General features: G+C 51.9%; 4 protein-coding genes across 4 annotated transcripts; 2 read left to right on the forward strand and 2 right to left on the reverse strand.

Annotated features, from left to right (window-relative positions):
• Positions 1–997: 997 nt before the first annotated feature.
• On the reverse strand, positions 998–1453 carry PV08_07115 (uncharacterized protein; the record flags this gene model as incomplete). The annotated part of the gene is made up of 3 exons (XM_016381447.1): positions 998–1102; positions 1191–1318; positions 1402–1453. The coding sequence occupies 3 exons, from the start codon at positions 1451–1453 to the stop codon at positions 998–1000; spliced, it is 285 nt and encodes a 94-aa protein (XP_016234549.1).
• Positions 1454–3636: 2183 nt separating this feature from the next.
• Positions 3637–4743, forward strand: PV08_07116 (uncharacterized protein; the record flags this gene model as incomplete). The annotated part of the gene is made up of 1 exon (XM_016381448.1): positions 3637–4743. The coding sequence occupies one exon, from the start codon at positions 3637–3639 to the stop codon at positions 4741–4743; it is 1107 nt and encodes a 368-aa protein (XP_016234550.1).
• Positions 4744–5884: 1141 nt separating this feature from the next.
• PV08_07117 (uncharacterized protein) lies at positions 5885–6691 on the forward strand (the record flags this gene model as incomplete). The annotated part of the gene is made up of 1 exon (XM_016381449.1): positions 5885–6691. One exon carries the CDS (start codon positions 5885–5887, stop codon positions 6689–6691), a length of 807 nt encoding a protein of 268 aa, XP_016234551.1.
• A 1663-nt stretch (positions 6692–8354) lies between these two features.
• Positions 8355–12251, reverse strand: PV08_07118 (uncharacterized protein; the record flags this gene model as incomplete). The annotated part of the gene is made up of 2 exons (XM_016381450.1): positions 8355–12140; positions 12192–12251. The coding sequence occupies 2 exons, from the start codon at positions 12249–12251 to the stop codon at positions 8355–8357; spliced, it is 3846 nt and encodes a 1281-aa protein (XP_016234552.1).
• Between the last annotated feature and the right edge of the window lie 2017 nt (positions 12252–14268).

Here is a 14268-nt window from a genome sequence, read left to right on the forward strand (position 1 = left end):
CCACAGTTCATGTCTTTCCTTGCCTTTCGATAACACCGGGGACTTGGAACGAATCATACACGAGAAGCAGGCAGCTTGGGCAGCTATGATCCTATGCAACGCTGCTGATGCGAGGTGTGCCATTGCGATTGAATGTCTGATCTGGTCAGGTATAGAAGCAAGTGCGAAGCAAAGATTGATTCCTTGAGATTGCCTCTGACCAAGAGCTGAGCGAGGATTGAGGTTGAGAGACCTTGCCTTTGACGCCAACAATATTCAATCGTTCTGTGAAGAATACTCTGTCCTACAGAGCCATGCAACACCCCTTTGTACGTTGCTGAGAAACATCGTAGCCTGCAGAGCAGTCAACCCTGTGATCTAGCAACGCCGAAGTCAACCAAGTAGTCTATAGTATGGAGGTCATAAGCCTGCATGTTGGTCCATAAGACAGTACTACACTGTACAGGGTAGTTTTCTACGAGGACGAGGCTCCTGATACCGCTCTGTGCTTCGGGCCTGGTGTGTTGTGCCAACTGTCTGCCAGATAATCTGCCTATTTGCTTGTTCTCGCTTTGGAGCTGACAGACTTGGGGGACCGGATTCACGGTTGACTTGACACACCACGGCTCTCTTCACATACAACAAACTCACATGCTGGCGGAGCCTTTGTTGGCGGAGCATCAACAGCAACAATTGGACAAGGCTTGACGCAAGATCCTTTTCAATTCACCATCATATAGTTTGTGCTCCGCATATTTGTCTTGTATTTATTTTTGTTTTGCTATGTCCTCACCTCGCCATTCCCCGGCGGGTATACCACCCCCAGCCATTTATTGAATAGAAGTGGGTAGGAGGAAGCTGCAGAGCTATCCACCTTCATTGCTGCTCTTGCGTTGCGGAGGTTCAACAGTCCAAAGCTGCCTAGACTTCTTCTCGTCGTTTGGAGAACCGTAGCCATGGAGATATATGTACAATAAAGTTCGTTTTTTGAGTCGATCAAATCCCCTTGAACGAAGTCTCAGCTGCTGGCTTCTGCAGATTTGGCTGCACGAAGAGCCTCCATCTTGGCAACTCGCTTCTTGAACTCCTCGTACTGGCACTTCTCGTAGCTGTGTCGTTCATGCTATCCGCAGCAGATTCCAATGTCAGCAGACTATCCACAGCACAGGCAAGACCTCTCGGTGAGGGAAGCTGTGGTGCACAAAACTCACTTCACATTTCCACGGCATCCATGCATTCTCGTGTCGGCATTTGTTTAGAGGGATGAGGAGGTTCGCACAGCTATCTCGGTATTGCAGGGGTAATCGCGCTTCGGACATGGCCTCTCTCGACGCTGGGGCTGTGTAGAATGGGACGTAAGAGGTCAGCTCGCGGTCGTCCAGGTGCTCGCTGAAGAACAAAGACGAGGGTCAGATTGCATACCAGCGTCGCCACCCAAGCCGATGGCGTCTTTGACACTCTCAATGACTGTCATGGCGACAGATGTGCTTCACAGCCGACAAGCAACCAGTTGTGTGGTGAAGATCTCTACAGATGTCGAAAGAGGTGCGACTACAGCGGTACAATGGCCGCCGACAATGAGAGCTTCAGATCGCCGTCTAGCGTTCCTGCCTCGCCGCAGCCCGGATCACGTGCCTATTGTCTTTTGCGGTGGCAGCAGCCGGAAAGAAGTATCTCCGATCCGTACCACTAGAATCACACTTTTCTGAAGCCTCATCTGGGCTTCATCAACGGGCGCAACACGCAGAAACAGAATACCAATGTGCTCGTCCATCCTTTGGGAAAGCTGTCTTTAGGCTTTTGGTGAAGTTGAAGACACAATGTCGCTCTTCCCATCAGAGCATCCTGTCTCCTCGGAGGGCGATTCAGTCTTATTTCCTTGGACCAACTCGGTCTACGTAGATGGTGTCTACTTTAATCGTCTAACCATCGTGCCTTGTACCCAAACTTTGAACACTACCGAAGCCAGCTCTCCTGCACGTAGTACTGTGCATATTGGGCAAATTGCATGGGAGACTATGCAATCGCGGTTTCGAATGCAGAGACACTAACGTCGCAGGGAGACATCGAAGAGAAAAAAAGGCCAGACCTAATAGCCATCTGAGATGTGCGAGGCAAGGTAGTAACTTGCTTAGATATTTCCGTTGCATGGCGTGGAGGCCAAGGACTCAAGGGGGAGAGAGAGAGGGCTTTGTTGTAGGTCGACGCGATTCCTGGCGCGTGATTGTGTTGGTGTGAGAACTGATTTGTGCTCTGATAAAGCCCGATCAAATTGGGTCTCAGTTCTCCTGTGGGCCCAGCCCAGATTGCCTGGTTTCCCTCCCTTAGAGCAACGAGTATAGCCCGGAAGAAGTACGTGTTTGATTGTACGCACATGCGAGCTAAGGCAAGCAACCTGAAGCCCGTCGGCGACATTATTGATGACCTTGCGAACGACGGTCAGGACGTGAGCTTGATGCTTGTAGTTACAGTGAAGCGCTCAAGAATTTCATGACCAGCAAAGCGAAGCGTCCAGGCCATGGCTGAAACATCCAGCTAGACTGACCAGCTGATGTAAAGATAATCAAGACTGAATAGAATTCACTGATGGAGAACTGGCTGTCGATGTAGTTGCAGAGCAGAGGGAGGACCGTCAACAACGTCACGGTGGTCGCCCGCCACGTGCCTGGTATTCTGCAGCACGCTCATCTACCGGCTTGAGGCCATGGTAGTAATCCGTTGTGACGTGAAAGCATTCGTGTGGTGAGGACGATGCTGGACCCCAGAGGAGAAGAGGTCTCAAGGGCATGTGGTAGTACCTTAGGCCCTAGTCGCCCTTGAGCAGGAGCCTGCAGAGCCAGGGGCGGAAGAAGAGCAGTAGAGGGACGCTTGGTCAGAGACTGCTCGAGACTTGCACAGCTGCTTTCATCCGATCAAAATTGCATCGTGTAAGGGCGAAAGTGATGCCAAATGGACGGGGTACTTGTAGGGATTATTGGTCTTCGTTTATTTGTTTATCCGTAGTACCTGTACCCGGCCCCTTTGTATCTAATCCCTCTCGCATGGCATGGCAAGAGGACGACTGTCATGGAGGGAAACTGCGGCAGGTTTGGTGAATACATATCATGAGGACAGTTCCTGCATGCGTACGGAGTCTCGTCCAACGTCGTCGGTTGAGTTTTAGATAGGGCGGTCAACTCGTCCTTCTGCCGTGACCCGAGCACGGAAAGCTTTGTGCTTTTGTAGCCGAACGCCCCGTCTCGGAAGCCAAGATTCTCCAGATCCGAGGCCCGGAAAATAGTCTTCCCGGTGCCTTTTGCACCACATCGCTGTCTGCATCTTGCAACCAACACGGCTCAAGGTGGAAGATGGCTTCATTCGAAACTCCCGTTTGTGAGGCTAGCCTTGCCTCCCAGACGAACTTCAGCAGACAATTGGTTCAGATACCGGTCGAGAACCCCACGAAATTTCGTTGAGTTCGAGACGACAGGATGAGTAGGTTGCATGATTGATAATACAGACGACTTTCGCAGACCAGAGATCCAGCGGTCAATCACTCATATTTAGTAGGTTAAGTTTGCAATATAAAGTCCACTTCGAAGTCGGTGGCGAGGTAAGTCACAATTTCTTCGTGTGGTGTCCTCCAAGCATCATCTACTGGACCCTTCCGTGTTGAGAATGTCTTTCATCATTCGCCTGCTCCAGCAAAAGCACAATCCTCCCAGGCCCTCTACCGAGTCCTTTGCCGGCCTCACAGTCCTCGTCACGGGTGCAACGTCAGGCTTGGGCCTCGAAGCGGCTAAGAAGCTGGCCGCGCTCCGTGTCTCCCGTTTGCTTATAACAGCACGCACTGAAGCCAAAGGACAAGCGGCGAAGCGCGAGATTGAAGAATTCCTCGCTGCTAGCTCCGATGCCACCACTACCAGCAGTGTTTCGGCTTCGGCTGCGACAGAGATCATTCCCTTAATACTCGACATGTCCTCTTTTGCGGCAGTCAAATCTTTCGTCGATGCTCTAAGCACTCGCTTCCATTCGATCGATAGCGCCATTCTGAATGCAGGTGTCTTGATGAGCAAACACTCCTCTAGTTCCGACGGGTGGGAAGATACTATACAGGTCAACGCTCTCAGCACGTTCCTACTCGGCGTCCTCCTCTTACCTCTGCTCCTTTCTTCCGGGCTAGCCCCGGGGACATCGACAGAAGACGGGAAATCACGCAACAGCAAGAACAAACCACATTTGACGTTTGTGTCGTCGGGAAATGTTCACCACATGAACCCAGAAAAGATGGCAGAGGTCATCTCAAGCGAAACGCCTCTCCGAGATCTAAGCCCGAAATTTTTCCCGCCCGGCCTTGCGGGCGCGAGTGCTCAGTACAATCGGTCGAAACTCATCCTCGAGTATGCCGCGCGACATCTTGCAGCTTCAGCCGCTCTGAAAAATCCAAACGGACAAGGGCCTCGAGTGATCGTTAACACAGTCTGTCCAGGCATGTGCAAGAGCGATTTAGGGCGACAATTAGGGGATGGCGCAATTGTTAAGATCATAGCGTGGTTCATGTATAGGTTCCTTGGTCGTACAGCCGAGCAGGGGGCCAATTCATACACGACGGCACTGTCTGTGGGCGACGATGGCCACGGCCGGATGTGGAAGGACGATCGTGTGTACGAAGACGGCCCGATGCTGTCAAGTCAACAGGCGACGGAGTTTGGAGAGAAGGTGTGGGCTGAAGTAAGCCAGGTCATGCTGGAAGCAGACGAAAGCACCAAGGTGTTTCTGGCTTGAGATTGCACCTTTATCCACCAGTCACCGAGTTGTCCATTTTGTCGAGCCATTAGAATATCAAAAGCTGTCCTAGTTACAGAGTGCATACTGACCAGTGCTGATTGAGACGGAAGCCTGCCCGACTGGTCGTGTTGCACTTGCCAGCCAGATGTATGCGCCTGCCACGGCGCACTGCCAGGGGAACTTGGTATACGTTATTCCACACCTCACATTTTCGACTAGATAGAAAATCATCCTATCATGCTACAGTGATGAAATCTGTCTCGGTCGCTGAGCGAGGTTGCCTTTGCGGCACCCGTACACCTGTTGAACATGTTGAGTTCTTTGGACTCTCACCTCACCACGGGTGCAGGCTGATAGCGGCGGAGTAGAACGACTGCTTTTCGTTTTGCATGCAGCAATATCATTGACTTGCTGCTGTTGAACCCGTGGCGAATCACCAGCCACATGTGCCGTCCGTTGTTCATGAACATGACACATGTTCATGCGCCAGTCAATTCCGGCTATCGGTTATGCAGGCTGGATGCGTTGGCAGCATCTGACAGGTGCATATCTCTCCAGCGGGGGAGTCTCTACTGCAGCTCCCAAATTGCACCAGACCCATTGTGAGGCTCCGGGCTCGTGGAGCAGCAGATGGCGACAGTCAGCCGTCGCCTGCGCACATTTTCAACAAAGGTCGCAGGGAAGAGCGACATTCTGGACACCATCCGCAATTATCTCCCAGATATCGTGCCTTGGGCGACATTCAGGGCTGGACGGGAGTAAGAAACACCATCGGAACTTGAACGAGGCAGTTGAACGACTGAAGCCAGACCCCGCATCTTCGGGCTTCGCCAAAATCTTCCCTTATCGGTCCGAGAGATAAAGAAAGTTTCACCAGAATCGACGACCGAGATACTCGCCACCTCTCAAATGATTATGTGACCTGTGCGTGTTGCCTCCCTTTGATCGTTTTCGTTTGAGGGTTATTGGAATTGACATACAAGCAGTAATGGCCACACCACATGCCTCCTGTCGTCCGATCCCAATTCCAAGTCCAACGAATCCCGATGACAGTCTGAAAGCGACCTCGGCGGATTGATGGGCATTCGTAGAGTTGATAATAAAAACCTTCCACGCAGAACCCTGTCGCGAAACCTCCATGTCCTCAAGAAAAACGGCCATTAGATCACCCTCGGCGGTGTCAGTTGCAGACCACGACGATGCCCTATCTGCAGCCTCGACGAGCGCCAGCGACCCGGTGCCACCACTGACCCGTCCGGCATCTTCGGCCTCTTCTTCGTCGGACGCTAGTCTAGATACCAGTATGGCCAGCAGCATCCTGGGCGACGGATATCTGCTGGAGGAGTCCCAGGACGGGACCTTGACACTGCCCCGCCGATACCAGGAGGATGCGGATTTGTTTTGTCCTTTTCAGATCCTTGACTGTTCCGAAGTCTTTGCAGACATAGTCCCCTTCAAGATGCACGTTTTCTCACACTTCCGAGGACACGAGCTGCCCACGTTTGCAGCATGTTTCCTCTGCGACAATAAATATTTCCAGAGGCAAGAGGACGACCCGGCGCTCGCCTGGAACAACATGCTGTCGCACATGGTTCATGACCATTTCCGAAAGGGTCAGCAACTTGCCACGGTAAGGCCGGACTTCGTTCTCATGAAGTGGATGTTCTGCAAAAAGATCATCAATGAGATACAGTACAAGCGAACACAGATGGGTCCGGTGCCCTTCCAGATTCCTGGGGGCGTGAGACCGAGAAGGCAGTTCATGTATCTTCCCGACATACCTCAGGCACCTTCAGCCTCGCCGCCACCCGCGGTCAGGGCATACGTTACCCGGTCAGCGGGTTATCAGAACGAGGCATTCACGGTGAACGCTGGGAGGAGGGCTGAGAGACGTCGACTCGACGCCACTCGAACCATGGGTCGTGCTCAAAGTTACTCTCGCTGATCTGGAGAGAGCACGGTGGGCTTTCGAAAAGACCCGAAGATGTTTGTTTTCAGCAAGCGAGCACTGATTTCTTTGGTGCCATTTTCCATATATGATCGGTCGACTTACCATTCCATGTCGTGCTATTTGCGAAGGCGTTAACTGTGGAGCACCTTTCTCACCGCATAGGATTGGGCTTTATGAATGAAATGACTTGAGATTGATTTGTGCAAGGTAAAGCTGGGCCCCTCAGGGTCTGCATGAATGCGAAATGCATGCAGTTACCAAGTGAGACATCGGACTGGGTTGTTGTTGGCTCGGTCGAGTAATAACTCGGGAGGAAGTCGAAGAGATTGTTTGGGCTGCATTGCATGATACGACGGCCTCATCATTGTCTTCATTCTTGCTTCTTGTACCGTATACTTACTCAGGTACTACCTCGGGTAGCGTCCCGGGGCATTTATTTAGTACATTAATGGGACTGCGAAACCAGTTGGGTCCGAATAGTTTCAAAAAGGGTAGTTCCATGTCGGTCAGGGAGTATCCTTCTGATGATGCTTCGATATCGATGCAGAGTTCTTTCGGCACTGACCCTGGGAATCTCGATTGTAGGTTAAGTTCTTGGTTCGCGCGACCTCTGAATGGATGGCTGGTATCCCGGTGATTGAGCCCCAGTTGCTGTAAAACACAATACTCACAACAATGACAATGTATTGTGCCCACAGAGGGTTTAAACGGGATGGACATTATCAGCGTGTATGATACTCACTTGTCTGTGTTGTTGTTGTAGTAGTGACCAGAAGATGCCTGGGAAAGGGGCATGTCTGTCTCCAATACTAACTAGGGTAACACTCAGTATTGGAGGTCGAACAGAAAAGAACCACCTCTACTAACTAGTATGACCAATCAGTGTTCGAGATGATACAGATTGTATCATCTGATAAAAGTAGAAAGGTAAGGCGAAACGGAACGAAAGAAAAGGTGAACAAAAAGAAAAGAAAAGACTTTCAAAAGAAAAGGACGACGAGACCAGAGGTGTGTGTGTGTGTGTGTGTGTGTCGGCTCGTGTCGCGCGTCACGTCGTCGTTGTCGTTGGGTGGTGGGATATACCTGGTACTTGTACCCCGTACGCACGCACACGCGCGCACATCACACACACACACACACACGCACATCCCCCCCCCCTCCCTCCTGATCCAAAATCAGCATCGGATGTCTCAAAAGTTATCCGTCGTTTTCTCAAACGCGTACAGGAAAAGCTTTGGTGGGAGGGAGGGGAGGGCCACGGCCAATCGGTCATTGAGGTTCTACTCCCTCCCTACGGTACCTCCCTCTCCCCCCTGGCTCCCACCCCTACCTCCCTCCATTCCACTCAACACGATCATTCCAGGATCCCCCCAGAAGCTGCTGCTGACCCAGCAGAAAATGTACCGTACCTACCCACCTAGGTACCTCACAGTACGTCCCTCGTATGTCTCGACGCACACCATCATGATTTACCTTACTAGGTTGGTGACCTCGCACTTCCACTAGCTAAATGTACAGCAATGTTTACTTCTGTACACCATGTAAAACGGGACGGGATCGAGGGCATCCTGGATGAAGATTCGACTTTGAACACATGGCTGTAATTCAATCAAAGCATCTCTTGTATTTGATTTCCTGAAAGGAACCATTCTTCTTATCATCTGGCATGACTAGTACCCCTTCCTCTCTTTCCGACACCGTGTCCCCCTCGGAACTTTTGCTTCTGTGTCGATGATGGCCCCTTGCTCGTCATCTTCTTCTTCTCCACACCGAGTCCTCGCCGCTGATGCTTGGGATCGTTTCTGGCACTTCCTGCCCCTGGGCTTCGTGGACTTCCGCCGGAGCCTTGCATGATCTTTCTCGCCACTTCCCGTGCCTCGTCAACGTCAAGGTCCATCTCACCGTCCCTATCCCTGGTCTCTTGTTTGGCCTTCTTTTGCATGCCACTCTTAACCTTCAGTCTTCCCTTTTGTCCCCGTCGGACCGCATCCACACCAGAAACGGCATCCAGGTAGGCATTGATCGAAGTGTCCTGGCCCTGGCCGTCGGTATTGGCCATGTCAATGTCGTCGTCATCGTCATCGTTGTCGCCCCCGAGCACGAGCTTTCCGTCTTCGTTGAATTTGGCCTTTGTCTTTCTTGAGCCAGGCTGACCATCCCGAAGTCGACCTAGTTTCTTACTCGAAATGTTGGCCATGCTCTTCGGATCAAGCAAGTCCAGGGGCTCGTCATCCTCGTCGTCCTGTCTTATGAATTGCTGAGACCGCGATTTACCCTTTGTCTTCTTGAATGGCACGCCATTGGCCATCGTATCGTCATCATCGTCGCTCTGATCATCACCGCCTTCGATCTCCGAGTCATCGTCCTCGGATCCATAGACGGCCTCATCAAATTCGTTATCATACCTCTCCCGTCCTTCGTCGGCCTCCGCCTCCTCGTCGCCATCATCGCGCTTCTTGTTCTTCTTTTGTGCCCGCTCGCGTCGTTTCCGGATGTTGACCACCATCTTTCTATCGTCGCCACCGACCCAACTCTCGACTTTGCTAGAGTCGAAGCGTCTCATACACCGATCCAAGATCCCTTTTACCTTCGCTCTCAGTCTGCCCTTGTTCTCTTTACTCCAGACCATTAGTCCGGGGACTATGCTCGGCATGCGAGGCTCGAGCATCGGCACTGGTAACACAACGACCATGACTTTGACAAACCCCAACACAGCACGCACAATCTCTCGGTTGTTGCTTTGCAGGAACATGGTCACCGTGTCGACGAGCTCTTCTTTCGTCTGGTCTCCCAGCCTCGCGTGATACTCCCATAGTAGTCTGCTCAAAGCAATAATACTTGCAGCGACCATGTGGGGTGCAACTCCTGCGAGACCCGCGCTTACCATGGTGAAAACTTCCTCTAACGTGGCCGGAGCATCTGGAGAATCATCTGGCATATGTGCAACAAGGCTATTTCGTATGACTGTCCCCGATGGATTAGCGGGATCGGAGATCTTGTTGGTGACTGCGATGAGGAGGTCAAATCCTGCGGTTCGAGCTCTTTCATTTGAGTCCTTGCACGCGAGCACAACTTCGCTCAGAATGCTGGGTATGAAGTGCAAATCTGAAAGGGGGAGGAAAGAGATGAGAGTTTGGATGGCAAGGATTCGGTCCCTGCGCGCAGGCACGGGAGTCATTTCGGAGGTCCGTAAGATCAGGGATTGGAGCTCCGCGTTCCGCGATGTCAGGGCCTCAACACCAATTGCTGAAGTGGACAAGCGCGGGATGAGCTTGTAAGCCTTCTTGATGAGCTGAGGATCCGACTTCAAGATCGCAGGGTTCGTAAGGATGTTTGAAGATATGGAGAAGAGTGACGCGAACGTCGAACGGGGGAGATGGACAGAGAGTGCTATAACAAGGTCGAGAAGAGTGTGGGACGTCGGTGGTAACTTGGTAGTTGATGCCTGGCTGGGTTCTTTCTTGGGAGCGGGTTGATCGGGTCTAGGAAGTGCATCTTCGAGCATTGTTGACACACGCTCGAAAGTGTCGATCAGATCCTTCTCCGGGGTAATACTGAGGTATGCGTTTATGCACTGCAAGATGTAGGCTCGCGACTGAGGAAGTGTTTGGCTATACACGTTGAAAAGAACCGCAAGCAGGTTGTTGGCAAGCGCGGCGAGATGCTGAATGTTAGATTCGGCATCGCCCTTGTTCATACCCCGTTCCGAAAACATCTCGTCATGATTCAGATCTGATGCGAGAAGCGCCTGGTTTGACTCGACCAAGTTTTGTAGTCCTCTACAGATATCGACTCGAAGGTCCGTTTGCTGATACAACAGATTAGAGACCATTTCGGCAAACGGCTGATCCACAGCTGATTCTAGATCCACTGGCAGATCGCAATAGCCTGGAAAGGTCGCCCATATCTGCTGTACAATCGTTTCGAAAATCTTGATATCCACTGTCTTCTCGGCGTTTCCATGATCGAGGATTCGTTGATACATGGCTTCACTGAGTGGAACCATTTCTGACTTGAAGTGGGCAAGTTCCGTGTTGGATACGTAGTCTCGGAGCAGTGGAAGAAGCCATGCTCGACCAGGCTGGCCTGGCTTGGGCTTGATCAGATTGTGTGGAAGAATGCTGAGAACAGTGCCAGGACCGAGGTTCCGGATCGCGTGGCCGAGAACCTCGTCTGCCTCCTTCTTGCCTTGAAACGCTTCATTGCTTCTCAACTCGCCAATGGCCCCCACAATGGGAAGAAGAGATAGGTCGCCACGCCATCGGAGAGAATCAAACAGTGCTGTCAGCACATTGAAGACTTCCAACCACGCACTTTGATATCTGACAGCCAGCAGACCAAGAGCCTTTTGAGCAATTTGGTCCATCAACTCTCCTTCGTGTCTCGACGGGCCCGAGAGCCTACTGCCAGGCCCACAGTTGGCGAAGAAAGAAATCAAACATTCCGAGGCGGAAATTCTGATGTTATGCGCAGGACTTGTCAAGAAAGCAGCAATCATGTCGAAAAGTTCGGGTAATCTGGCAAACATGTCTTCGGGTTCGACCGCTGCCGCTGCGCCGAACCCGCGAGATACAATGGCTATCCACGGGGGGATCAACTGCGAGTCGTTCTGAGCCGGCTTTAATGCGATAATTGCATCCAATAGGCGGGGCAATTTGGATGATGAAACCTCGTCCTGCATACCATCAAAAATGATTTCGAACACTTCAAATGCGCCCATGACGAGGAAGTCGTTTCTCGAGCGAGAGATTGCCAGCAACAGTTCGCATAGAGACTCGATCTTCTTACTTGGCCACCCACCCGAAGCCACAGCAACCAACTTGGTCAGTTGAAGCGCATGTATGACGGCAGGCTCATTGCTGTCATCCGCTTTCCCTTTTTGGCGTTTGGTTTGATCCGCTGACTCGACTGCATTTTTCAGGTTGTTTTGTGCCGCTACCGCGCACAGTTCTGCGGCTGGGTGATCGATTGCAGGGCCTGGAGGGGGGTTCTTCAACACTTTCGTCAACGCTTCGCCAGCTCTCTTTCTAATCTTGGGTCGGGGATCGATCGCCAGTGTGAGGAGAACCAGCACAGCCTGTCGCGGGCTGGCCTCGGTTTGTGGCAACTTCCATGCGGCCGAGTCTTGTGCCGCCAAAAGAGATTCCAGACACCCAATTGCGGATCGGAGGAGGGATGCATTCGCAGTCGAGGGGCTTAGGGAGGGCGCAAGGAGGGATATGATGGTATTGAACTGGTTGCGTAGCAGACTCGCCGACACATAGGAAGTTACCAGGTCGAGGAGATAGACGGTGGAAGCAAGGATGTCATTGTTGTTGTCCTGAGACGCTCCCGAAGGAGACTGCTTCAAGAGTGCGAGAAGGGCAGCAAAATATGCTGTGGGTGTAAATTTGGTCTTCTGCTCCGACAGCGTTTCTTCGATGGACGAAAGGACTACCGCAGTCTACGCCTGTTAGCATCACTCGTTTCTGGTCCTCGGGTTGGTTGGACTGACATGGTGTTGACTCTGAAGATTCGGCGACTTGATTTTCAGTAACTTCTCCTCCAAAGACATGGTGACGGTTGTGCTGCCTGCGAGGCAAGTTGCGTCTTCTTTCGCTCTCGGGCAAAACTTCGAGTGCGCATGGAATTATTTTTTGGTCCGGCAGAATCTTGTCTCACCGCCTTTCTTTTGCCGAAGTAGACCCGAGCTGTGATTGGGCCGGGCTTCCGCGTACAATACTTACCAGGTAACAACCTAACCACAAACACTCGTACAATATGTCCTCGCTGTTGTGTAATGGACCTACGATACTGGACGGTTGATGTACATCGTGTACCTGTAACCGGTAGTCGGCGAGCTGCCTGCAGACATCTCGGAGTGAGCGCTTCAGGGGGATATGGGCAGGGTAATCGCTATCCTCCTCTCTCAATTGACAATACCCCCGTATCCAATTCGAAACCATCGTTCAACCTTTACAGTCCTCGTACTCGTGCGGTTTCATTCATGGTTGATTGAATGATGGCGCACTCGGTCGACTCGTCAATTCGGCCATTCGGGGTTCAGAAATATAATAAGATATCTCCATCTAGTAGGTCGACCTCTCGTCGCTCAGGGGGTATACTGTCGATAATCATGATGAGGGAAGATATTCTTCTGTTGGCGGCTCGAGTTCCCGCCTCTGCGGAGTACTTCACGAGTCCTATTACTCCCCTCCTCCACAAACGTCACAGCCTTTACTAGCCTCTAGAAGTCCTCTGACGGTCCTGTCTCTCTCCAATCTATCTGGTCTATCTGAGAAGACGCCGCGCACTCGCTCAAGGAAAAGGGTTAAGGACCTCGTGCTACGCCGAGAAAAGCTTCAATTCGTGGCGAAGTTTTTCAATCCTTGTTACTTCACAGCTGTCCAAGTCAGACTCACCCGCTCATCCTATTTGGTCTGGAATAGTGACCGTTCCTGCAATCCGTCTAAAAACCTCTCAGATCGAGGCGAAACGCAGGTATGGTCACAAACAAAATGCCATTCCAAAGGAGTTTACAAGAAAGACTTACAATCTGCCGAGTGTTTGTCTGCTCCCAACGAGGTGGTTGTTAAGAAAGGTCTCGTGGTTTCGCTTCGCGACTCATGAAACCATGGTCATACTAAAACTGCTCACATGAATATTGGCCTCTGCCGCAGGACAACGGTTTGATGGCGCTTCATTGGAGAACCGGGATACCAGACATGGATTGCAGAAGTCGACCATGACAGCTGCAGTTGACCCATGGCCCACTTCGTCAAGTCTGCCAAATAAGTCGTCAGCTAATGTCGCTGGGAGAGTGTGTCTATCGGAAGAGTCCCCAGGATGCTGCTCCACAAAGCGAGACCAGCAAAAGGGGTTGCATTGGAGGCAGCCATAACGGCTCAGCTTTACTCGTGCCTTGACCACAAGTGCCTGTAGGTTTCGAGGGATGTCGAGCGGAATAGGTCGGCACATGGTTCTTTTGACACCAAGTTGTCAACAGCCATGCCGACGGACAGAGTGGCGTATGGGTTGATCCCAGGCGAATAAGCGGGCGGAGGCACCGATGAGAACACTGGACACGCCAATTTCGCATTCGATAGACCTGGCGTGAATGGCGTTCAACGTGTCGATCTCGACACGGCCGACCTGGCGGGGATTGTAGCCCTCCTGAATTGACTGGATCTCTGTGTGCTTTCCAGACTGTGGAACAGTCAATTCTGATGCTGATCCAGTGCTTTCCACGGCAGCGTCGTTGACATGATGGAAGACGTCGTGGATAGCCCTGTCGGAGCTTGCAGAGTACTCAGGGGCGACAGGATGTTCCAGACATAGGTTGGCTTGAGGTGAGAGCTCAGACGAGGGTGCTCCTCGCCGGGAAGGTATTGGGACACTATACCTTTTTGGGGAGTGACTTACTTCAAGTGTGATTGGTGGAGGAGTGCTTAGTGAGGCAAACCTGGGTGGCATGGTACATTTATCCAAAAAGCCGCAGTCGGTGTGGCATCAACTTGGTGCTGAACTGGGGGCCGCAAACCATCCGCCAGTAGGCTCACCCTCACTATAAGCCAGAGTTCAGCCGCCTCAGA

This window comes from Exophiala spinifera (genome assembly GCF_000836115.1).
Source record: "Exophiala spinifera strain CBS 89968 unplaced genomic scaffold supercont1.5, whole genome shotgun sequence".
In the NCBI taxonomy this organism is placed as follows: Eukaryota; Fungi; Ascomycota; class Eurotiomycetes; order Chaetothyriales; family Herpotrichiellaceae; genus Exophiala; species Exophiala spinifera.